Below are 25,477 nucleotides of genomic sequence, written 5' to 3'. Positions count from 1 at the left end.
AAGCTTTCGTGAGCTACAGCCCACTTCATTGTATGCATGCCAAAAAGGAAAGGAGACTATGAGCCAGTTAGTCCTTGGATACTATGCTAAAAAGCAGCTTGGGAGCTTATGTTTGAAATATGGTTTGAAATGGTTAAATATGAAATCACAGGGATAGATAGAATTTTATATGAATCATCTAGACCAGTGGTTTTCAAACTAGGGCTGCTGCTCGTTCAGGGAAAGCCCCTGGCTGGCCAGGCTGGTTTGTTTACCTGCCGTGTCCACAGGTTCGGCCAATCGCGACTCCCACTGGCTGCGGTTCACCAGTCAAGGCCAATGGGTTCTGCGGGAAGCGGCGCGGGCCAAAGGATGTGCTGGCCGCCCTTCTCACAGCCCCCATTGGCCTGGAGCGGCAAACCGCGGCCAGTGGGAGCCGCGATTGGCTGAACCTGCGGACGCAGCAGGTAAACAAACCGGCCTAGCCTGCCAGGGGCTTTCCCTGAACAAGCAGCGGCCCTAGTTTGAGAACCACTGATCTAGACCAATATGTGTAAACAAGGAATTGAGTGGTTTTCTAATACTTAATTCAGAAGGAGTATTGACTCCTGTAGGATGCCGTTTGTGTTCTGTAAATTCTCAAAATGTTTTGAATTGACCTTCAGATGCTTTGTGCAGTATAGGTGGTGCATCTTTCCGTGGTAACTCCCTAAGTGAGTTACACGGAGTTCCTCTGTGGAGGGTTTCTATGGCAAGAGACCCCAGGCTGAGATTTTAAAAAGTAGGAGGCTAAATTTAGGCTCCTAAATCTATATTTTGGTTCCTAACCAAGTGGCCTGATTCTCAAAGGTGCTGAGGAGTCAACAGCTCCCATTGATCTCAGAAGGGGATGAAATAGCAAGTCATGTATACAGGTACCCAGTTCAGATGCTTATTTTTAGGTTTCAATTTCTGAAAATCTTGACCCCAGCTTCTCTCATGTACCGCTTAAGAGAGAACCATTCCTGCATCTACTCCCCAAGGGTCAGTTTGTGGAGAGGTTCTGTGTTTGTCAGCCTTTGGTTCCTGCTCAGTGTGGTCACTGATAAACTAATGTTGTCATCACATTTAGTGTCCTCTGTCTTATTTTATGGTCTCTGTGTAAGACTTGCTCATCTGTATAAGAGCTAGGTTATATTGTTATCTTGCTAGGGAGCAAGGCCAGCTAGTGTATGCGGTAGGGTGTGATGAGTCACCTTAAGTTTTCTGCAAGTGGAGAAGTTTTTTTTTCCTCACTGATATCTTGGGGATGTATTGGAAGAATTTTAACTTCTTTGGGTGCCACTTAAGATTGTTTCTCAAAGTGTGATGAAAATATTCCCTGGTCAAGTATTTATTACGGGGTCACATTTCTGATTTATTTTCAGTTAGTCAAAAATTCTGAAATAATTTTAAATGATTGTAGGCAGGACAAAAATGTTAGAGGAAACTGCTCTGATGTACATGCAAAGTACAGTATCTCTATAGAGAATGAGGTAAACATTCATTTTCTAAAAAGAAAAGGAGTACTTGTGGCACCTTAGAGACTAACCAATTTATTTGAGCATGAGCTTTCGTGAGCTACAGCTCACTTCATCGTTGCATCCGATGAAGTGAGCTGTAGCTCACGAAAGCTCATGCTCAAATAAATTGGTTAGTCTCTAAGGTGCCACAAGTACTCCTTTTCTTTTTGCGAATACAGACTAACACGGCTGTTACTCTGAAACCATTCATTTTCTAAGGAACCTGTCCCCTGAGGGATTGAGGGCACCTAGTGTAACTTGCCGGATAGGACTTTTAGTGCTGGGTTTGGCTTGAATACCAATTGAAGAGTATTCCAGGGCCTAAACCAGTAGCAGTGCTGAACCCTTCCACCCCTCCCCCACATTGGTTCCTGTGTAAAAGCTTAAGCAGGGATTCTCAAACTCTCGCAGTGTGGCTTGCATCGGATAACATAAGAACAGCCATACTGGGTCAGACCAATGATCTATCTAACCCAGTATCCTGTCTGCTGGCAGTGGCTGCTGCCAGAGGCTTCAGAGGGAACAGGACAATTATCTAGTGATCCATCCCATGTCCTCCCATTCCCATTCTGGTAGTCAGAGGTTTAGGCACACCCAGAGCATGGAGTTGCATACCTGACCATCCTGGCTAATAGCCAGGGATGCACCCATCTTCCATAATGGAATATGTCTTGTGAGCACTCACATTCATAGAAGAAGATGATTAGGATTGGAAGAGACCTCAGTAGGTCATCTAGTCCAAACCTCTGCTCAAAGCAGGACCAACACCAACTAAATCATCCCAGCCAGGGATTTATCAAGCCGGGCCTTAAAAACCTCTAAGGAAAGAGATTCCATCACCTCCCTAGGTAACCCATTCCAGTGCTTCCCCACCCTCCTAGTGAAATAGTGTTTCCTAATACCAAACCTAGACCTCCCCCACTGGAACTTGAGACCATTGCTCCTTGTTCTGTCATCTGCCACCACTGAGAACAGTCTAGAGCCATCCTCTTTGGAACCCCCCTTCAGGTAGTTGAAAGCTGTTATCAAATCTCCCCCCCACCCCGCTCTTCTGCAGACTAAACAATCCCAGTTCCCTCAGCCTCTCCTCATAAGTCATGTGCCCCAGCCCCATGATCATTTTTGTTGCCCTCTGCTGGACTCTCTCCAGTTTGTCCACATCCTTTCTGTAGTGGAGGGCCTAAAACTGGACACAGTACTCCAGGGCTGAATAGAGGGGAATAATCACTTCCCTCAATCTCCTGGCAGTGCCCCTACTTATACATCCCAAAATGCCGTTGGCCTTCTTGTCAACAAGGGCACACTGCTGACTCATATCCAGCTTCTCATCCACTGTACTCCCCAGGTCCTTTTCTGCAGAACTGCTGCTTAGCCAGTCGGTCCCCAGCTTGTAGCGGTGCATTGGATTCTTCCATCCTAAGTGCAGGACTCTGCGCTTGTCCTTGTTGAACCTCATCAGATTTCTTTTGGCCCAATCCTCTAATTTGTCTAGGTCCCTCTGTATCCTATCCCTACCCTCCAGGATATCTACCTCTCCCCCCATTTTAGTGTAATCTGCAAATTTGCTGAGGGTGCAATCCATCCCATCATCCAGATCATTAATAAAGATGTTGAACAAAACCGGCCCCAAGACAAACCCCTGGGACACTCTGCTTGATACTGGCTGCCAACTATACATCAATCCGTTGATCACTACCTGTTGAGCCTGACAATCTAGCCAGCTTTCTATCCACCTTATAATCCATTCCTCCAATCCATACTTTTTTAACTTGCGAGCAAGAATACTGTGGGAGACCATATCAAAAGCTTTGCTAAAGTCAAGATATATCATGTCCACTGCTTTCACCATATCCACAGAATCAGTTATCTCATTATAGAAGGCAATCAGGTTGGTCAGGCATGACTTGCCCTTGGTGAATCCATGTTGACTGTTCCTGATCACGTTCCTTGCCTCTAAGTGCTTCAAAATGGTTTCCTTGAGGACTTGCTCCATGATTTTTCCAGGGACTGAGGTGAGGCTGACCAGTCTGTAGTTCACCAGGTTCTCTTTCCCTTTTTTAAATATGGGCACTATATTTGCCTTTTCCCGATCGTACGGGACCTCTGCCGATCGCCACGAGTTTTCAAAGATGATAGCCAATGGCTCTGCAATCACATCAGCCAATTCCCTCAGCACCCTCGGATGCATTAGCTCTGGACCCATAGACTTGTGCATATCCAGCTTCTCTAAAAAGTCCTTAACCTGTTCTTTCACCACTGAGGGCTGCTCACCTCCTCCCCATACTGTATTGCTCAGATCAGCAGTGTGGGAGCTGACCTTGTCTGTGAAGACCGAGGCAAAAAAAGCATTGAGTACTTCAGCTTTTTCCACATCATCTGTCACTAGGTTGCCTCCCCCATTCAGTAAGCGTCCCACACTTTCCCTGACCTTTTTCTTGTTGCTAACATACCTGTAGAAACCCTTCTTGTTACCCTTCACATCCCTTGCTAGTTGCAACTCCAGTTGTGTTTTGATCTTCCTGATTACACCCCTGCATGCTCGAGCAATATCTTTATACTCCTCCCTATTCATCTGTCCAAGTTTCCACTTCTTGTAAGCTTCCTTTTTGTGTTTTAAGCTCACCGAAGATTTCACTATAAAGCCAAGCTGGTCACCTGCCATATTTGCTATTCTTACTGCACATCAGAATGGTTTGTTCCTACGCCCTCAATCAGGTTTCTTTAAAATACAGCCAGCTTTCCTGGACTCGTTTCCCCCTCATATTAGCCTCCTAGGGGATCTTGCCCATCAGTTCCCTAAGGGAGTCAAAGTCTGCTTTTCTGAAGTCCAGGGTCTGTATTTTTCTACTCTCATTTCTTCCTTTTGTGAGGATCCTGAACTCAACCATCTCATGGTCACATTCTCACTCTCAATTACACAACACCTCTGTGACAACTACAGCAGTTGTGCTGTGGTTGAGTAATGTTAGGAAAGTGCTGTTACTGAATGCGGTTTGTCTCTTTTGGAAAGAGTTAATTACGTGAGGAAGAGGAGATTGTTGCCTCTTCCCTTCCTGGCTGTTCTGTCCTTCTCCACTGGTGACAGGAGGGGAGCCAGTAATGGTTGATTGGCCAGCTCTCCCCACTTGACCAGCGAGTGCTCTGTGGCTCTGAGCTGAATTATGTGCAGAGAATCCCTCTGACGAGAAGCTTTGGGCACTATCGCCCAGTAACAAAACTAGCTTTAATGAGCTTGGAACCAAGACCAAGCCGGTGGAGTGGGAGTGAAAATCCAAAGGATGATCTGCAGTCCAAGAACCATTGCTGCCATGGGTTGCTTATGTGCATGTTGAGTTGTGTTCCAGGAAGTATGAGTATTGTTTGGGCCAAAGTGGCTTTCCGTGAATCTGACCTGACTCCCAGGCCAGCTCTACGTTAGAGACTTCTGCTGGCATAGCTGTCTCCTGTTGAGTCTGAAGAGGTGTGAGCCCTGACCCACAGAAACCCCTAGTATCAACACAGGTGCAGAACTGTACTTTTACTGGTATAGCTTGTTTCACTCATGCAGGGTGGTTTTCCTGCAGCGGTACAGAGTGCTGCTTCGCCAATATAACAGCTGCCGCACTAGAAGTGCCTTGCTGGTATAATAGACTGGTATTCCTGTACTGGTGAAGTGCTCCTACTGTAGACTGAGCCTAAGAAATCATGGGCCCGCTTTTTACCCATGTTAAGCAGGTTGAACTCTAATGGAGTTGGATCCACTTACAGTGGGTCTGAGAAGCATTGCTCTTGATAGATGGCTAGAACTTCAGCCAAAATCTTGAAGCTGATATTGAACATACAGATGGGCTCCTAGTAACTACACTGGCCAGACTCTGCCACGCTTTTCTAATGACTCCTCCTGACTTTAGTGAACGATGAATGTGGACACTCTGTAGACTTCATGGTATAAAGTAGCTGCAGGATTGATGGCAGAATCTCTTCACAAGATCTGTATGACAGAGAACCTGTCGTGATCTGGAGCTTGTTTGTGGGGGTCAAAGGGACGCTGTCAAGTCAAAATCTAGTTGGGGTCCAGAAAGGTCTTTCAAGTACTATACTTGTGTGAAAAACTGTATCCCTAAGATCATCCTTTTTACAAAACTATGATAAATGTTGTACAAACTATGCCTTGTGAGCTAAGTTCCCTCTAAGCTGCGTGGCTGTGCAGCAGGCTGTCAGGGGTTGCACAGGTGGGGAGAGTTGCTGTGGCTGGGGAGAGGTGCCCCAACCCCGGGCTACTGCGACGAGAGAGGGCTGGGGGGAATCCTCTTTCCCTGCCACAGCCCCTGGGCAGCCTGCACTCCAGACCTCTTAATCCAGCCCCACCCCAGAGCCTGCACCCCCAGCTGGAGCCCTCATCCCCCCCCACACACATACACACTCCAAGCCTCTGCCCCAGCCCTGAGCCTCCTCCCACACCCCAAACCCCTCATTCCTGGCCCCACCCCAGAGCTTTCAACCCCTCCTTCCCCCCTGCATCCCAACCCTCTGCCCCAGCCCTGAGCCCCCTCTGACACTCTGAACCCCTTGGCCCCATCCCTGCCACACATCACCTCCATATTGGTTCACAAAACCAAATTCATTTGTACATGCATGTAAAAAATTAGAGGGAACATTGCTTGTGAAGTATCATTTAAAAACTCATAATCTGCTGAATGTTGTTTTCCTGGTAAAATGTGTGGCAACATTGTATGTAAAGTTATAAGGGTCTGCTGGATAACACTGCAGTGACATGTCCCGAAGTTAGAAAAGCAGGCCCAAACCAGTTCTTCAGAGACAAAAGACACATTGACGCCTGGGCCAGGTTGATTAGCATAATCAAATGGACTATCATAAACTCTCATTTAGGTAAGCAAGAACTTTACATATAGACAATAGAATAGCTGGGGGTTCCTGTAAACAGACTGGTTGTCAGCTGAACCCCGACTGGAGATAATCCTCAAAGAGAGGAGAAAGTTATAAGAATAGAGAACACCCACAACATAAATTACCTCTGTACGGTGCTCTGTTCAGGGCAACAACAACTGAAGAAACACTGAACTGGGAGAGGGGTCCTGGTCTGGAGGCTTCCAGACAGTAAAGACTGTAAAGCATGTGGTGAGAAAAACCTTTGCTTTGAATCCATTTAACTTGCTAAGTTAGATATTAGTCTGCATTTTATCTTTTTATTTTCTTTTTAACCAATTCTGACTTTTAAGCCTCATTAGTTGTGATCAGTTAACATCTATCTTTCTATAGCTAATAAGCTGGTTTTATTGTTTTATCTAAGCCAGTGTGTGTTGGAATGAAATGTTAGGAACCTTTACTTGAGATAACAAGGTCTGTGCATATCATTTGCCATTGATGAAATGATGGATATTATATGAGCTTCCATTGTCCAGTAGAGAGCTGAGCAGTATAAGATGCACATTTCCGGGGGAAGATCTGGGACTGGGAGTTTGCTGGTGTTGCCCTGTATGTAATTCATGAGTGGCAGGCCAGAGCATTCATGCAGTTCAACTGGGAGTGATTTTGCATGCTAGAGGATGTGTGTGAACTGGCCATGAGTGGTTGTTCTCACAGCAAAGCTGTGTACAAGGCACCTCAGATTGGAGAATTGAGGGGACACAGCTGTTCAACAGTCCAGACTGTACCCTGGGTAATGTCACAACTTGCAATGGTGGGACTCCCCGAGTCCATTTTTATGAGCTTTGTTACATTTCTCCCCTGGCCCCCATGTACTCATTGCTGTGTGAAAGACCCACACAAACAGCAGAAGAAACTGATGGAAAAACTTTACTGTACAGTTGAAAACTGAAACTGCTCACATAGTGCTGGTGCTTGTAGTAGAAGGAGAGCGCCTGAAACATGGAGCCTGGTATGCTGCCTAAGGCCTAAACAAAAGTCAGGCCCTGCTGAGATAAAGCAAAGTTAGCAAGAGTCAGACTATGAGCAAAAGTCAGGCCCTGTTACAGAACATGCCTGCTCGCAGGTTCATTGTCTGGTCCGTGAACATGGCTCATACTGCAAAACCACAAACACTCCTAGGAAGTGCTAGACACTGGATACCTGCATAAACCCATTCCAGAAGGGTCATGTCAGAACACCCCGATACCCCTCCTAAAGATAAGGTCAGGATGACCGGGATCGAGATTTTGATCGAACCAAGAGGAACAAGGTAAAGGGTGGTAACTAACCACATCAGAGGAACATGTAACTGGTTTGTATTGGGGAATAAAAGAGTTGTCACTGCGAGTGTCTTTATCTGGCCAAAGGGCCTGCTGCTCACTGATTGTGGTCCATTGTAACAGCATACCTGTTTTAGTATCCCTGTAGAATCTATGGGATGCTATTACTGTGCTTTGTTGACAATAAACCTGGCTGACTCCCTTCACCACTGAACTGAGTCTTTGATCTTCTTGGACAGTTTGATCGAGGTCTGCTGTGCTGGCTGCCTGGCCAGAACCAGTGCAGCACATGGAGAGAACATACTCAGCCAGCAACTGACAGCAGTGCTAAATATAAAAAATAAATGAACTGGAAAAATAAATAACCTTTTTCTTTATACTCCTTCACTTATTGGCATCTTGGGTATTGTAACAGTAATTGTGGGGTTTTTTTTGTTTTTGTGTTTTTACCAGTCTGAAATATTTTTTAAAGTAGACTGTGTCCTTTTAAGATCTCCAGTAGTGCTTTCTGTGTGTTACTGAGATGAATTGTTCTAAGCTGTGAAAGAGGAAATTGTCTATATGTGATCAAAGTAGTAGTAATGTCTTGTTAGTATAGTGACTGCTGCTAAAACATGCTATTGGATGTTGCTGTAGTATTTAATCTATTCTATTATGAATTTGGGAATAGCTGCCAGTCCCAAGGTAAAAACAAATACCTGGATGTGGTAAATCTTGGCTGTTATCCCTTGTTTTTGGATGGTAAACTCTCTACCTAGACTCTTCGATAAAGCTGGCTAAAAACAGGTAAATGACTTTGTGAAAAATGTTAGTTGTTTCCATTTCATAGGGTTCAGAATGACCCTTTTTTGCAATATCTTTCTACTGACTATTTTTTTTGCTTTGTGAAAACCCAGGAGGGTAGGAGGAATGGGATCTGGATTCCTCCTCTTGACCTCTCTGTCTAGTTTCCCTCTTTTGTCAAATAGGGAGGATGATGCTGAGCCACCTCTGAAACACTTGGGCGGAAGGCCCTGTGGAAGTGTAAGTACAAGTAATAATTCATTCAGCGTTTGTGCAACTAAACATCTAAAAATGTGTCCTAAAAGCAGAGGGATGGCTTTTGTACAGGCTGCACAAGGCTTGGAGATGAGTAAGTTCTTATGTAAGACCCTGCTGCAAACTCCAGCTCCCCTAACAAGCCTGCTTGGGCTGATTGAAGTGACAACAAATGGAAAGACACGACAACGGTGCAAAGGTCATAATTTTAGTTTACAAAAAGTCCAGGCCCATGCCGTTTTACTGACTGTTAGCTTAATCCTTTTCTAATGGAAAATATCTTCATAAGCTTTCAGACTATTAGGGACAGCTATCAAAACAGCACAACAGCGAAATGTGTGAGAACAGTCCATGGAAAAGGCTTACTCAGTAGCATGCAGCTGGAGGGAAAAGACCATGAAATATTCCTGAGTTTTGCCACAGAAATCATGGCCATGGCAAACATGACACTTAGCAGAGCTCCTCATGCCAAAGCAAGAGTAGGGTGAAAAGCATCCATGAAGTGGTCAGATCCCCAGCAGAGACAAACTCGGCACAAGGGTTAGACTGACTGTCCATGCTTCAATACCATCTGTGCTGTCCAGGACACAATGAAGACTCTCCCTACTCTGAAAAGTATCTCCTCTTCATGTCACAGGAAAGCAGAAGCTTGAAGACCGTTGACGTGGGAGCATGAGAAACCAGAGAGCCAGTCTGATGCCTACTAAAAGTCAATGCACTCTGCAGTGCCAGTGAGCAGAAGAGGGAAAAGTATAGAATGAACCAGTCAGCTTGTGCGTGCCCTCTTTTGCCCTTTGTTAGCCCTTCATAGAATCATGCAGATGCCCCTTCTCTGGGGTGCTCTGTGTTTGCTGTTCTAGCTAGGCTCACCCATCTCTGCATTACCAATACTGTGGGAGCAGAGCTCATTGCATCTCTCTGTCATGCTTTCTCTGCATTTATAGCATGTGGCAGGATACAGCAGAGGTGCAGTTGTAACAGTATGGTCCTGATGAGATTCTCACAAGTGTCCTTTGCACACGCAGGGGCATACAGAAGGATCTTCTGAAGTTGCCTCCTGGTGCCTGGGATCAGCCCTCTTTGGGAGCACATTAACATCTGCTTTTAATTGCGTGTTATTGCTGAAGGTATCTTTTAAATGGCTTGTTTAGGATGTACGGTGCCTGCATGCTCTAATGCGGGCACTTTGGTCATTAAAATATCTTTAGAAATTAGTGGCAGAGTTGACAGTGGGTTCTCTAAATCAGCTTACACCTATCTTGTCTTTTCTCTTAGATACACATGGGAAGGTAATACTGTTGTAGGCAAACTGCCCCTAGTTGGAAGGATGAGGATTGTGCCTTTCAAACTGGCTGTCTTGTCACAACTGTTTTTCTGACCTCTCCATGAGTGCCCAGGCAAGATGGGGGACTAAGCTTCAATCTGATCATGACCAGGCTGCTCATTGCATTAATAACATCTCTGCTATTGAGCAGATAACTTTGATAAGCAACCTGCTCCTAATTATAACTCCGTGCCAGACTCTTGCGTAAATAGATCGTATCAGGCTGTCCCTGTGCCTCATCGTGTTAAGACAAAGCACCGTGCAGTGCAAGAGTTGAGTAATATGGCTGTTGCTATAACAAATTATTAATACCAGCCTTGCTGCTGATCAGTACCCACTGGAGGGCTGCTATGTGGCCACTGCATCTTTTGGGATACATTCTTCTCAAAGTCCAGGAATCTAGATAAGAGTGTCTCCAAATCATTTAGTTTCAGAAGCCTCCTGATTTCCCTTTGGAAACATTTTCTCTTTAAATATGTTAATTATGGTCTAGAGCAGGGTTTGTCAACCTGTGGGTTGGGATCCAAAATTGGGTTACTAGAATGTTTCAAAGGGTCACATAGCATTTCCTGTGGCTCCTGTCCCACAGGGCTGGCTGGGCTTGCCTCCCCACTCCAGGCACTGCAACCCCTAGGGTCCCCGTGCCACTCAAGGTTGGCCCAGCCATCATGATGATGGGAGCCCAGGCAGGCCAAATCTGAGTGAGTGGCCCTGCAACCCATGAGCCAGCTCACAATTCCGCTATCACAGATTTGGTCCAGTCAGGGGGGTAGGGCCAAACCAGAGCCGAGAACCAAGCCCAGCCAGCCTCATAGTGCGGGAGCCTCTGCTGTGGGGTGAGTGCTGGGCAAGACCCAACTGAAACCATCTCAGGGCCCCCACTCCCAGACTATTTACTGGGTCGTGACAGGCCATAAACATTTACAGATGGGCCCTGAGCCCAAGAACCACTGGTCTAGAGACTTAATAATGATTGTACTGACCTGTGGAGGGTGTGTTTCTGTCACTGCCCTCTGCTGGATGGAAGCAGACCTCATCTGTGTCAAAGGTACTGTAATGTTCATGGAGATTCTCCTTTAGCTCAAGTGATACAGGTTTGTGGTTCTGGAACAGCAGGATCTGGGTTCTCCCCTAGTTCTTACATAGCATGAGGGGATGAAATTGGGAAGAAAGGGGCATCCTGGACTCCCCTGTCCTCTTGCGCCATCTGTCCTGGGGAGGCCTGGAGGGAAGAGGGGAAAAATGGTCATATGATGTACACACCGAGAAAGGTGAGGGGCATGGGGGGGAGCAGAGTGAGCAGTGGAGAGGAGATGATGAATGCAGTGTATGGAATAAATGAGGAAGGAGAGAGAATGAAGCAATACTGGAATGAGGGTGGGGATAAAATAAGAGGGGGAGGGTGTGACAGAATGTAACCATGTGTCCACACCCTATGCACTATCTTAATCTTTTTACAAAGTACATTTTGTGAGATAGCGTTTGAAAACTCATGATTAGCTGGTCATTATTATCCTGATAAAATGTATATGACAACATTGCATGTGATGTTACAATATTCCACTGTATGGTGTTGTTAATACGTGTTCCAAACCACAGCCCTACCCAAGTAGAAGTTGGCATACAGGGCTGTCTTAAACAAAGGAACATGTGCTCTGCTTAATTTGCATTTAAGCAGTAAACAGGATCATCAAGCAGGAAGAGAAACAAAGAGACTCTCTAATAGGTGAGGAAAAAGCAGCAGGGAACATCCTTCCCTGTTGACACTTTGTCTCCTGAATCTCAGCCGGAAATGGTTTTTCAAGCGGGGGACTGATAATATAAAAAGGAGGGACAAACACCCCAAGGTCCGCCCCTTTATAGCATTCACGGCACCTGAAACAACAAGACAAAGGAAGCGCTCGGTGGATTCTAGGGAGAATTCTAGGGATTCTAGGGTCCTGACCTAAGAAATTTGGTCAGTAAAGCTGCTGAGAACATGTGAGAGAACCTTTGCTTCGAGTTTGACATAGTACGGTAAGTTAGGCACCAGTTGAGTTTTATCTTTCTTGTAACCATTTCTGAATTTTATTCCTCATTACCTGTGCTCACTTAAAATCTCTCTGTTTGTAGTTAATAAACTTGTTTTATTGTTTATCTAATTCAATGTGTTTAAATTGAAGTGTCTGGAAAACTCCATTTGGGGTGGCAAGTTATGTGCATATTATTTCTATTAAAACAATACCAGACTTCATATAAACTTGTATTGCCCAGGAGAGGGCTGGGCAGTACAGGACATACCCCCAGACTTAGATTTTTCTCCCAGAAATGTATGTTGGAGGCACCTGCAGCAGAGGGGGAAAGGAGTCCAGGAGAGCTGGCTGTATTTTAAAGAATCCTTATTGAAGTTACAGGAACAAACCATCCTGATGTGTAGAAAGAATAGTAAATATGGCGGGCGACCAGCTTGGCTTAACAGTGAAATCCTTGCTGACCTTAAACACAAAAAAGAAGATTACAAGAAGTGGAAGATTGGACAAATGACCAGGGAGCAGTATAAAAATATTGCTCAGGCTGCAGGAGTGAAATCAGGAAGGCCAAATCACACTTGGAGTTGCAGCTAGCAAGAGATGTTAAGAGTAACAAGAAGGGTTTCTTCAGCTATGTTAGCAACAAGAAGAAAGCCAAAGAAAGTATGGGCCCTTTACTGAATGAGGGAGGCAACCTAGTGACGGAGGATGTTGGAAAAGCTGATGTACTCCATTTCTTCACGAACAAGGTCAGCTCCCAGACTAGTGCACTGGGCAGCACAGCATGGGGAGGAGGTGACCAGCCCTCTGTGGAGAGAGAAGTGGTTCAGGACTATTTAGAATAGCTGGATGAGCACAAGTTTATGGGACCGGATGCACTGCATGCAAGGGTGCTAAAGGAGTTGGGGGATGTGATTGCAGAGCCATTGGCCATTATCTTTGAAAACTCATGGCAATCTGGGGAGGTCCCAGACGACTGGAAAAAGGCTAATGTAGTGCCCATCTTTAAAAAAGGGAAGAAGGAGGATCCTGGGAACTACAGGCCAGTCAGCCTCACCTCAGTCCCTGGAAAAATCATGGAGCAGGTCCTCAAGGAATCAATTCTGAAGCACTTAGAGGAAAGTGATCAGGAACAGTCAGCATAGATTCACTAAGGTCAAGTCATGCCTGACTAATCTAATTGCCTTCTATGACGAGATAACTGGCTCTGTGGATGAGGGGAAAGCAGTGGATGTGTTGTTCCTTGACTTTAGCAAAGCTTTTGACACTGTCTCCCACAGTATTCTTCTTCCCAGCAAGTTAAAGAAGTATGGGCTGGATGAATGGACTATAAGGTGGATAGAAAGCTGGCTTGATAGTTGGGCTCAATGGGTCGTAATCAATGGCTCCATGTCTAGTTGACAGCCGGTATCAAGCGGAGTGCCCCAAGGGTCGGTCCTGGGGCCGGTTTTGTTCAATATCTTCATTAATGATCTGGAGGATGGCGTGGACTGAACCCTCAGCAAGTTTTCAGATGACACTAACCTGGGAGGAGTGTTAGATACGCTGGAGGGTAGGGATAGGATACAGAGGGACTTAGACAAGTTAGAGGATTGGGCTAAAAGAAATCTGATGACATTCAAGGGACCAAATGGCTAGGCAGCAGTTCTGCAGAAAAAGACCTAGGGGTTACAGGGGACGAGAAGCTGGATATGAGTCAACAGTGTGCCCTTGTTGCCAAGAAGGCTAACAGCATTTTGGGATGTATAAGTAGGGCATTGCCAGCAGATCGAGGGACGTGATCATTCCCCTCTATTTGACATTGGTGAGGCCTCATCTGGAGTACTGTGTCCAGTTTTAGGCCCCGCACTACAAGAAGGATGTGGAAAAATTGGAAAGAGTCCAGTGGAGGGCAACAAAAATGATTGGGGGCTGGAGCATGCGACTTATGAGGAGAGGCTGAGGGAACTGGGATTGTTTAGTCTGTAGAAGAGAAGAATGAGGGGGAATTTGATAGCTGCTTTCAACTACCTGAAAGGGGGTTCCAAAGAGGATGGATCTAGACTGTTCTCAGTGGTACCAGATGACAGAACAAGGAGTAATGGTCTCAAGTTGCAGTGGGGGAGGTTTAGGTTGGATATTAGGAAAACCATTTTCAATAGGAGGGTGGTGAAGCACAGGAATGCGTTACCTAGGGAGGTGGTGGAATCTCCTTCCTTTGAGGTTTTTAAGGTCAGGCTTGACAAAGCCCTGGCTGGGGTGATTTAGTTGGGGATTGAATCATAGAATCATAGAATATCAGGGTTGGAAGGGACCCCTGAAGGTCATCTAGTCCAACCCCCTGCTCAAAGCAGGACCAATTCCCAGTTAAATCATCCCAGCCAGGGCTTTGTCAAGCCTGACCTTAAAAACCTCTAAGGAAGGAGATTCTACCACCTCCCTAGGTAACGCATTCCAGTGTTTCACCACCCTCTTAGTGAAAAAGTTTTTCCTAATATCCAATCTAAACCTCCCCCACTGCAACTTGAGACCATTACTCCTCGTTCTGTCATCTTCTACCATTGAGAACAGTCTAGATCCATCCTCTTTGGAACCCCCTTTCAGGTAGTTGAAAGCAGCTATCAAAGCTATTGGTCCTGCTTTGAGAAGGGGGTGGGACTAGATGACCCGCTGAGGTCCCTTCCAGCCCTGATATTCTATTATTCTAACCAAGGCTGCTAAGAGCCAAGGCGTGGCTGGCTGGCTGGCTGCAGCACACATGGACGTAGTTGGGAGTGACTTCCATGCTGGATGCTGTTTGTGAGCAGTCCAGACTGGAGGCTGCAGCAGCAAAGCAATATAAAGGGCACAGCTACTCATTAGCCTGGTACAAACCCTAGTGTGTGAGTGAGGGGACTAGGTGGCAGGGGCTGCATTTGTAAGTTAAACTGAGCTTGGGCAGTCATTCAGAAAAAACAAAGGATGGCTCCTATTAATGACCTGGATGTAGGTATAGCGAGCATACTGATCAAATTTGCAGATGACACCAAGGTAGGGGAGATTGCCAACACTTTGGAGGATAGAGCTAAAATTTCAAAAGGATTTTGATAAATTGGAGAACTGGGCTATCGACAACAAAATGAAATTCCACAAAGACAAATGTAAGGTGCTACATTTAGGAAAGAGAAGCCAAATGCACAAATACAGAATGGGGGATAACTGGCTTGGCAGCTGCGCTGCTGAGAAGGATCTGGGAGGTGTGCTGGATCACAACCTCAACATGAGTCAGCAATGCAATGCTGTGGCAAAAAAAACAAATGCAATTTTAGGTTGCATTAACAAAGCATGCAAGTCATGGGAGGTGATAGTACCACTCTACTTGGCACTGGTTAGGCCTCAGCTGGAGGATTGTGTCCAATTTTGGTCACCGCAGTATAGAAAGGAGAAAAATTGGAAAGGATCCAGAGGTGAGGGACAAAGATGACCAAAGGGATGGAACGCAAGCCATACAAGCAAAGGCTGAAGGAACTGGCAATGTTTAGTTTGGAAAAATGGAGATTAAGAGGGGACATGATAGCTGTCTTCATATATTTGAAAGACTGCCATAAAAAGATGGAGAAAATTTGTTATCTCTTGCCACAGAGGGCAGGACAAGAGGCAATGGGTTCAAACTACAGCACAGCAGATATAGATGAAATCTCAGGAAAAACTTGAACTGTAAGAACAATAGGACAATGGAACAAACTGCTTAGGGAAGTTGTGGAAGTGCCTTCACTGGAGGTTTTCAAAAGGAGGCTAGATAGCCATCTGTTTAGCCATAACAAATCCTGCATCTTGGCTAGATGACTCTTGTGGTTCTAACCCTGTGGTTCTATGATTCTATCTCTCAACCCCCCTGTATCTCCGTCTTTGTTGAATTGTATCTACACCCTTTCCTGTGCCTCTCAATATCCCTTCCCCATTGTTGTTTTTATGGCTGAAAGCTTTTGTCTGTCATCCAATATTGCACTCTGCTGTCTTGCAGTACAGTAGAAACTGCTTGTAGTAAACTCTGCTTGAATAAAGCTTTGTTTCATAGAGTTCTGTGGCAGTGTCCTTGTAGGAGGGTATTGTCCTTAATTCCATATTTCGTCTCCTATTGTGTTGAAAGTTCAGAATTGTCCCTGGGAAATCTGAACAGGCTGGAAGATTAGGACTCTCTGTTTATGGGGGGAGTAGATTAATTGAGCTCTACTGACTGGACAAGTTTTTTTCTATGTTATGAAAATAAACTCCATGAAGGAATGTGATCCTAATCCTATTAAGAGGAAGAGCACTGGCCTCTCCTCCAGTGGAGGGTGTGTGTGCGTGCGTACGCTAAGTTAGCTCCAGCGAGTACCTCCTAAAAGCCCATCTGCGGCTCTGTCTCTGGGGCAAAGAGAGAGAATGTGGATACGTCAGATGTAGGCTGTCATGCTATCTAGTCCTCCCTGGCCTTTCTTTGATAAGTATCTCATTAAAGCCTAACTAGTGCTGCTGTGTTCTCTGGCTTCCCTATCAAAATTGTGCAGCTCCAGGAAATGTACATGAGCCAGCATTTGAACCAAGCCCCTGCTCTAATCAGGCCATTGTTTTATGTGTGCAGAAGCAGAGTGTGAAAGCTGGTGGGCCTCCTGCCATGGAACCTACACACAGTTGGGTGTGGAAGGCACAGCCCTGTCTGTCGGGAGGCATGAATGTGGGTAAAGAGAGAAGGAAACAGGAGACGAGGAGGAGGGAGAGAAACAAAAGTTAGAGGAGGAAAGGGAGGAAAGAGGGCAAAGGAGCAGCAGCAGTGGCCCTAAGAAGGGGAGATTTCCACTGAGTGGTGTCAAATGTAAAAAACAATAACAAAAAACCACCCTGTTACTTACTGCATATGGCCAGATTCTCCCCAGATCTCTGTGAGGCTGCCTGGTGACCCCTGGTGAGACCCAGACCCTCCCAGTGACTGCTGGCAGGGAGATCCGACAGGCACTGAGGAAAGCTGGAATCCTAAACTCCAGCCCACGGACTGTATTTAGAAGTGGAAATGGGCCCACAAGTTGGACATTTCTGTACTTGAACCTGTCCTAATAGACCCTCCAAACCCTCCTGCCGTGCATAGGCGGGGATCTACTCCATCTTTTTCAGGAGACCGGTTCCTATAACCTCTAGGTTTGTCAGGACTAGGATGATCTCCGAGGTTTGACTGCACATGGGCTAACGAACAATGCCTGGGACTGGCACAGGTCAGCCTGGGCTGTTACAGGCCACCATGGCCCTGTGCAGTAAGGAGGCAAGGCAGATCCCTTGGGCCCGTAGCAAGGGGTGCAAGGTCTGTGCAGTAATGCTCCTAGGCTGAGGTTTTCAAAGACCTCTGGAAATCTATCTTAAATGGTAACAAGGCTGTGAATTCTTTCAATTTTTGTTCTTTAAAAAACAGAAGCCCCCAATTCTGGTGCATGCTATATGCAGCTGCCCAAATGCCCATCCCCCTCACTTGCCAGTCTGTCCTCGTCTCCTTTTCTCCAATCCCATTGCTGGCTTCCACCCTCCTTTTCAGGTCACATCCAAGCCACTCATCCTCCCCTTCACAGCTCAACACAGCTGTGACATGGCCACATCCCTGCTCTCCTTGCCTCCTGCCCCTCCTCTTTCACTCCCGCCTAGCCATTTCTGGCATCTCCCAGCTAAACAGTCACAAGGGCTGCCCTCTCCTCCTTTTAACCCCCAAAGACCCACTTCCCCATGCCTTTTGAGGTGGATCGGGGTATCAACCTGTCGCATCCTACGTACTTCACTGTTTACAGCCACTGTGATCCTGGTTTGAGAAATGTTGTACAGAGTCCAGACCCAGAATGACCTTCCCTTGCTGAGCTGGAAACCCAAGAAATACGGCTTTAGAATCCCAACTCATGAAATACAAGTAGGTAGAATATGCTGGTTGCTTTTGAGTGTACCATCAACTATCTCCTTGGGTTTAGTGGTGCCCAGGAGGCAGGGTTTTATTTGGAGAGGAAGCATTTGAAGCTGGCAAGGGTGTCAGGAAATGGAATAAATCAAAGGCAGCATTCTGGTCGTATGATGACTAGCTCAGACCATTCACTGAAGACCACAGGTTGAGTGAGTGAACAGTGCTGCAGTGTGTCTATGGACTCTCCTCCCCCTCCCACCTCTGGGTGGAGTGTCTTCCTTTGAAAAGCTCTGAGCTCGAGGGTGGCTGCTCAGAGTGAGTCAGGAAGGTTGGAAATCACTGGCTGCCAGCTGGACTGCTGTAAGTAGACTGCTGATAACTGCCATGTATTTCTTGTATGTGTCGCTTCTTAGCGTTACGCAGTACTGGAAGATTCATGGCTTGGGAATGGCACAGAAACAGTGTCTTTTGTGCTTATGACTTGTCGACAGTTCAGTTTCTCTTCTTCTCTAGGTTTGCTTTCAGGGCTTTCATTACAGTTTGGCATCAGCTTTAAATCCTGAAACTTTTGCTACCTGTTCTGGGGAATGTAGAGATTAGCTGGCTTTAGTTTGTGAACCACTGAATGCTGTCCTTGCTACTAAATCAACCCTGTCGGGAGACCCATTGACCACATAGTAGTCCCTCAAATCAGGAACACTGTCCCACCTGTGTTGCAAGATGGAACCATCTGGGGACTGATGTGGTAACTGTGCCCCCTCCCAACATGGCTGATACATGTATTGTCACGAGGACCTCTGAACAACAAACACTATTCCAGGAATAGAGTAAATAACCCTCATACAAGAGAAACCTGTTAGGTGTTTTGCAAGGGTCCCATTCTTCTGGGCAGTAGCCAAGGAAATGGATGGCTTTTTTTCCTTTGAATAGCTGAGGTGTGAAAAGCTACACAACTCTATTGTGTGGAGCATGTTTAAGTGCTGTGGGAGTTGATTATTTTTTGGTTATGCCCCGTGGTTATGTCAGTGATGGGTATTAATTTCAAAGGGGACTCAGTGTACTGGAATCCGCGTAGCTGTCTGGCTTGGCAAGAAGGGCTCCATTTGCCCACTAGGAGTCTTCGGGTTTGTCCATGCTGCGGTGGGAGGTGTGGCTGCGGCATGTGGAGACGTACCCAGTCCAGCTCTGGTGCCAAGAGTAGTGAAGATGCAGCAGCACAGTCTTTAGTATGGGATTTACAAGCCTGCCAGGGACCCTAGGTAGCGACTTGAGTGGCTGGCCTGGGCTGAAGCCTGTGCTGTTAGGGCTTCGCTGCTGTTGGTATTCGCACTAGCTAGGTCAAAGTGAGCTGGGGTGCGTCCGCGTGGGCTGCAGTCACACCTCTAAGTATACACCGGGGCAGGCAAACTTTTTGGCCCGAAGGCCACATCAGGTTTCCAAAATTGTATGGATGGCCAGTTAGGGGTGGCTGTGTCTCCCCAAACAGCCAGGCATGGCCTGGCCCCCGCCTCCTATCTTCCCCAACCCCCCTGCTTCTCACCCCCTGACAGCTCCCCTGGGACTCCTGTCCCATCCAACGCCTCTGTCCCCTGACAGCCCCCTCGGGACTCCTGCCCTATCCACTGCCCCCTGCCGCCCCATCCAACCCCCTTCCTCTCATTCCTGACTGCCTCCCCCCCGGGACCCCTGCCCCATCCAACCCCCCCGTTCCCCGCCCCCTGACCACCACCCCCAACTCCCCTGCCCTCTATCCAACCCCCGCTACCCCCTTACCGCGCTGCCTGGAGCAGCCGAGGCTGGTGGCGCTACGGCTGCGCCGCCCAGAGCACTGGGTCAGGTCGCGGCTCTGCAGCTCCACCGCCCGGCCCCCCGGAGCATTGTGCTGGTGGCGCTACGGCTGCGCCGCCCAGAGCACTGGGTCAGGCCATGGCTCTGCAGCTCCACCGCCCGGCTCCCCGGAGCATTGTGCTGGTGGCGCTACGGCTGTGCCGCCCAGAGCACTGGGTCAGGCCATGGCTCTGCAGCTCCACCGCCCGGCTCCCCGGAGCATTGTGCTGGTGGCGCTACGGCTGCGCCGCCCAGAGCACTGGGTCAGGTCACGGCTCTGCAGCTCCACCGCCCGGCTCCCCGGAGCATTGTGCTGGTGGCGCTACGGCTGTGCCGCCCAGAGCACTGGGTCAGGTCGCGGCTCTGCAGCTCCACCGCCCGGCCCCCCGGAGCATTGTGCTGGTGGCGCAGCTACGGCTGCGGGGGAGGGGGAACAGCAGGGGAGGGGCCAGGGACTAGCCTCCCGGGCCAGGAGCTCAGGGGCCGGGCAGGAGGGTCCCGCAGGCCAGATGTGGCTCGCGGGCCATAGTTTGCCCACCTCTGGTGTAAACAGACCCTTAGACCAGGCTGAGTGCTTCCTCTTCAGCATTTGTCTGGATCCCTCCCACAGTCTAGACCTTTCATGACCTGTAGTGTCTCTGGGATGTGTGAAAGACTGGCTGCTACTGGAGAGCTTAGCCCAGAGAGGTCTGAGCAACAGGACTGGCTGTCTCTAGGGAAGAGCCGCAATAGACTGTCCTTTACATAGTGTGTGGCCTCCTCAAAGCACCTCGTTCTTTTTAACTGGCCCTTGCAGATCCCCTGGGAAGCAGGGTGCATCAGGATCCCTGTGGTCCAACCCGTGCTTGTCTTGCATCTTCTGAGAGCAAGCCAAGAGGTGGCCAGTCTTCCTTCAGTCGCGCTCTATCATTCTCAGTAATACTCTGCTACTCCAGTCCCAGGGCTTCACAGAGTGACCCCACCTGCATCTGCATTGTCTGCATGTTCTGAGAATTGGTTCGGCTCATGGATGGGTGGGGTCGGTGGGTGGGAACTGAGGCGGGGTGTCTGGCCCAAAGCGATGGAGGGAATTGGTGTCTGGAGTTGGGATTAGAGCTCAGGATCTGGTTCATCGTTCCCAGTCCTGTGTGTAAGTCCTGGTCTGCTTCTCTTAATGTCTTGATGGGCCTTCAAATGGAAGGCACTGCCCCTGTATAGAGAGCTGGCCCCAGAACTAAACTGTGATGTGAAAGGGGCAGTAAAACAAGATGCTGAGGAAATTTATCCCTTAACCTATTCTTCCCTTCCCCACTTTTCCTCCTTACCCAGTAGGATACTGTTGAGGATGCAGGTGAACCCACTGCACGTGCACATGTGCTAGAAGTGCTGTGTAGACAGTGAACCTGTCCAGATCTCAGTAGTCGCTATGGAATTTTATCTCCTTCCCTGAGAGCAGTAACAAGTGCTAGAGCAGGCAGCAGTGCAGTCCGGAGAGCAAACCTCCCATTCGCATAAAAATACCTGCCGCTGACTGCTGGGTCTGTGCTCCGAACTGAACCTATTTAAAGCTTTTGCCATAATAGGAGCTAGTGTCTGGCCCCAGTTAGACTATGGCTTTGTAAAAGCCATGCTCCTTGCAGGATATGCAGCTCCTCGCCTGGCAGCCAGCTTGTTACTCTGGATTGCTCTTGCTTCCTTAAGACTTGTTACAGACCCACTGAGCTACTAGAGCTGCTTCTCCAAACCATCTGTTCCCACCATGAGCTGGGGAGAGTGAACATCCTTGATTGTAACTTCAGTCGATTAGTGCTCTCACTATGCAGCCAGGCTGACTTTTTCCCTGCTCTCCAAGGGGGTGACTCTTATTTTTAAATGGTTTTTCCATGTATTGATTCCCTTTGCACAATGGCTTGAGCTGTCTTACCCATTTACACCATTACCTTACTTTAAGAGCTCATAAAATATCTTACTACACTTGGCAAATAGCTGTAGAGATCTTCGGGGTGTGTGCGAGGCAGGGGGAAGAGCAGTGGTCCTCGTTCCTTAGGCAGGTAGGTGTGGGGGCTTTGTGTGAACATCACCAAGGGCAGTATTAGACAACTCAGACTTGAGTAAACAAAACCAATCCCCGCCCCCCAAACAGCACAACAGAACCAAACCCCACCTTCTCACTCAAATATTTCACTGTCGTTTTGTTAAGGTAGTTAGCTTTTTCTGAATGCTCCTCCCACTGCTGACATCCTCTGCAGCCCCAGCAACCCAAGACAAAGAGTAAATCATTAAAATCTAAAAAATAATCCCTACCGCCCCACAGGCTTTTACCCGAAAAGGAAGAAGAGCCGAGACTCCCTGGAGTCTGCTAGGGGCTTGGCTATTGCTGTTGATTTTACAGGTCTCTGTATGCTAGGGAGAAGGGTGGCAGTTTAAAACTGTAAGACAGAGGGATAGTTGTTCAATTTGGACACTGGTGCATCCAGGAAAAAGCCATTGAAGACATCAGTGGGGGAATGAAGGCAGTTTTCTGTGGGTTTTTTTTTCTTCATATTATCCTACTGTGGGAAGGGAGGGGTGGCAGAATGCACAAAATCCTCAAACTCTGGAAACATCACTTAATTATTTAGCTTAAAGGGGTTCTCAAACTGGGGGTCAGGACCCCTCAGGGGGTCACAAGGTTATTACATGGGGGGGTCATGAGCTGTAAACCTCCACCCCAAACCCCGCTTTGCTCCAGCATTTATAATGGTGTTAATTATATTAAAAAGTGTTTTTAATTTATTAGGGGGGTCGCAGTCAGAGGCTTGCTATGTGAAAGGGGTCACCATTAAAAAAGTTTGAGCGCCACTGGATGAGCTAACTCCAGCCTGCATCAGGTTCTGGTGTGCTTATCTCAGCCTCCCCCTTCCACATCCCAACCACCGACTGAAAGCTGGGTTTCAGAGTAGCCGCCGTGTTAGTCTGTATTCACAAAAAGAAAAGGAGTACTTGTGGCACCTTAGAGACTAACAAATTTATTTGAGCATAAGCTTTCTTTCGTGAGCTACAGCTCACTTCATCGGATCGATGAAGTGAGCTGTAGCTCACGAAAGAAAGCTTATGCTCAAATAAATTTGTTAGTCTCTAAGGTGCCACAAGTACTCCTTTTCTTAAAGTTGGGTTGTTTCCTGAACACCATTGCTCCTGTATTGAGGACCTTTCTCCATCTCTTCTGCACACAACACTCCCCTTCCTACTGTCTCCTGTAGCTTGTGGCTTTAGGAGGGTTGAGGTGGGTTTTCATTTCATTGGGTTTTTTAAAATTGGATCCTTTTGTTGTGAATAGAATCCTAGACCATAAAGGACCTAGAGCACAGTCTGTAGTAGTCAATAGGGCTACGTAGCACATCTCTCCAAGGGGAACAGAGCAATGCTTTTCAGCTTTGTGAAGCACTGGGAGAGCCTTCAGGACTGGTGCTAAGTGACTTAACTAAGGCCACGCAGCAAATTGGTGTTAGAGCTGGGAAGAGAGCCCAGGTCTCCTGAGTCCCAGTCTATTTGAGGTACTGTGCTTATGCCCAAGGCCCTGGTTGCTCTGCAGTGCCCATGCAGCATGTCTCTTGCATGACCTAATATACAGGGCTGTGTAGTTGTTTGCCCCTTTGCTTGGGAAGGAGAGATTTGAAGCTTAGGGGTGTGTGTTTGTGTGTGTGTTTCCTCCACTCTGGTTCTTTGGCTTTGAAATTTTACAGTTGTATGTGCATGTAGATGAGGCAATAGGCACTTCTAATGCATTGAACAAATAAACACTGAGCCCGCCTGTAATGCTTGCTCCCAGGTGAGAGCGCTGAGGATACAGTAGTGACTTTCTTCTGCTATTTGCACTAGCCCTTAATATTCCCTTAATTTGCTCACAGTCTGATCATGCCTGTGTGGCCTCTGTACTCCTCATGCCAAACCCTTGGGTTTGAACAGTAAGTATGGAAAGAGCGATTCTTTCTCCCCTCTCCACCCAGTAGATTACATTAGCTGTATCATTCACTTCAGTGTCTGATATGAGGTATAAATTGTCCCCTTCTCTATATCTCTCTGCCTCACCCGACACTCCAGCTCCTTTCTTCATCTCCTCTAACCCTTAATCCCTTTCTGCCTTTGCTCTTTTACTCTGCAGAGCATTTTGAGATCAGCTCCTGTGACATGCACCTCACCCCAGGGAGAGGGAGAAACCATGACCACCATTAACCATTTACTTGCTCTCCCCTTGTTCTAAAGTGCCTGTCCAGACCCACTTGATTTGCAGTAAACAGATTTAATGGATTTGGATTTGCAGCCTTCTGTATGTTTTTTTTCTCTCTCACGGTTATGTCTAAAGTAATTAGAGGGGAGAGGTGAAGAACGAAAGTTTGTGGAAATGAGACTGGCTTGCCTGGGGCTGCTTCAGACCTTTCCATCAGCAGTAACTCTTGTCCCAAACTAATGCAATTTTTGGATAGACCTGTTCCCAATCAAATGCATGGCTGCCAATTAGGAGAACTGTGAGTCTGATCCTTTGATAGATGCAATGAAAATGGGGCTTGGGAGCAATTAGATTCTGAAGCAACAGAAGTCAGCTTTTGCATGTTTGATGTCTGGAGTTTAGAGGAGACTTTTTCACTTAATGAGTTAAAAATGATCCTTTCTTTCCTGCTGCATGTTTTCTCAATTGGATCGTAGGCTCTTCAGGGTAGTGACTTTGCCACCCACTAGAGAGTTGCAAAGATATTAAAGAAATTAACCTAATGGAAACACACCTCATTGGAAATTGAGCATTTGCTTTGAGTTCTGTGTACAGAGCTTGAGGGAGGATGGTATGTCCCAGGCTATGAGCCTCATCTCTCGGACAGTAGTTCTCGGGGTGTGGCTTGTTGGAGGCCTGACTTTTTCTTTGTGGACAATAGAAACTGCCTTCTGTTTGGGGAAGTGTTTCCTGTGACTCTTGCTCTAACGTCCATTATTCCATCTTTCTTCAAGGCTCCCACTGTCCTGCGTGCGCCATCATTGACAAGTCTGCAGTAAAGATGTCCAGCCACCACACAAACCATGTGATGAACAGCTCCATGGAATCAACCTCTGAGCATTATCATCTGACCTCGGAACATCATCACCCTACAACATCACCGGGGCACAATCATGGAGAAGGGATGATGATGATGGTAAGTGAAGTCCAGAAAAGTATGCATCATCCAGAGCTTAATCTGAGCTCTTTGGCATCTGACTGTCTGATGCTTTTGTCTCCTGCTGACTTGTAGCGAATTGGTTTAAACAAGCTCGGAGCAGGCGGAGATTTAGAAAAGGTGTTCATGGCAGATTCTTTTGTCACTTTTGACTGGCTTAGCGTTGACAGCAGAGTGACATTTTGAGCACGTCAACACTACGTGTTTGGTTTGGCTTTCTTTGTTTTTTGGGGTTTTTTAGAGGAGAATCATAGAATCATAGACTTTAAGGTCAGAAGGGACCATTATGATCGTCTAGTCTGACCTCCTGCACAACGCAGGTCATGGAATCTCACCCACCAACTCCTGTAACAAACCCCTAACTTATGTCTGAGCTATTGAAGTCCTCAAATTGTGGTTTAAAGACTTCAAGGTGCAGAGAAACCTGCAGCAAGTGACCTCTGCCCCACGCTGCAGAGGAAGGTGAAAAACCCCCAGGGCCTCTGCCAATGTGCCCTGGGGGGAAATTCCTTCCCGACCCCAAATATGGCGATC

At 47.2% G+C, this 25,477-nt stretch overlaps 2 protein-coding genes across 7 annotated transcripts in view; one reads left to right on the top strand and one right to left on the bottom strand.

The window, feature by feature from the left end:
• SLC31A1 (solute carrier family 31 member 1) overlaps positions 1–25,477 on the top strand; it is a 60,658-nt gene that overhangs the window by 17,193 nt on the left and 17,988 nt on the right. For all 4 annotated transcript variants that reach the window (XM_073313910.1, XM_073313909.1, XM_073313908.1 and 1 more), the window contains one exon: positions 24,741–24,922. In XM_073313910.1, the coding sequence (XP_073170011.1) occupies positions 24,741–24,922 (182 nt within the window). The remainder of the gene's footprint in view (positions 1–24,740; positions 24,923–25,477) is intronic.
• FKBP15 (FKBP prolyl isomerase family member 15) overlaps positions 1–25,477 on the bottom strand; it is a 126,562-nt gene that overhangs the window by 98,780 nt on the left and 2,305 nt on the right. For 2 of the 3 annotated variants that reach the window (XM_073313897.1, XM_073313898.1), the window contains exon 2: positions 11,054–11,292. The gene's annotated coding sequence lies outside the window, so the exon portion shown is untranslated. Of the gene's footprint in view, positions 1–11,053; positions 11,293–17,833; positions 17,850–25,477 lie in introns of those variants that run through there. The other variant, XM_073313900.1, reaches the window with a different exon arrangement.

This window comes from Lepidochelys kempii, chromosome 16 (genome assembly GCF_965140265.1).
Source record: "Lepidochelys kempii isolate rLepKem1 chromosome 16, rLepKem1.hap2, whole genome shotgun sequence".
Classification (NCBI taxonomy): Eukaryota; Metazoa; Chordata; order Testudines; family Cheloniidae; genus Lepidochelys; species Lepidochelys kempii.
The sequence above is the reverse complement of the archived record's forward strand: the minus strand, read 5'-3'. Positions and strand labels throughout refer to the sequence as shown.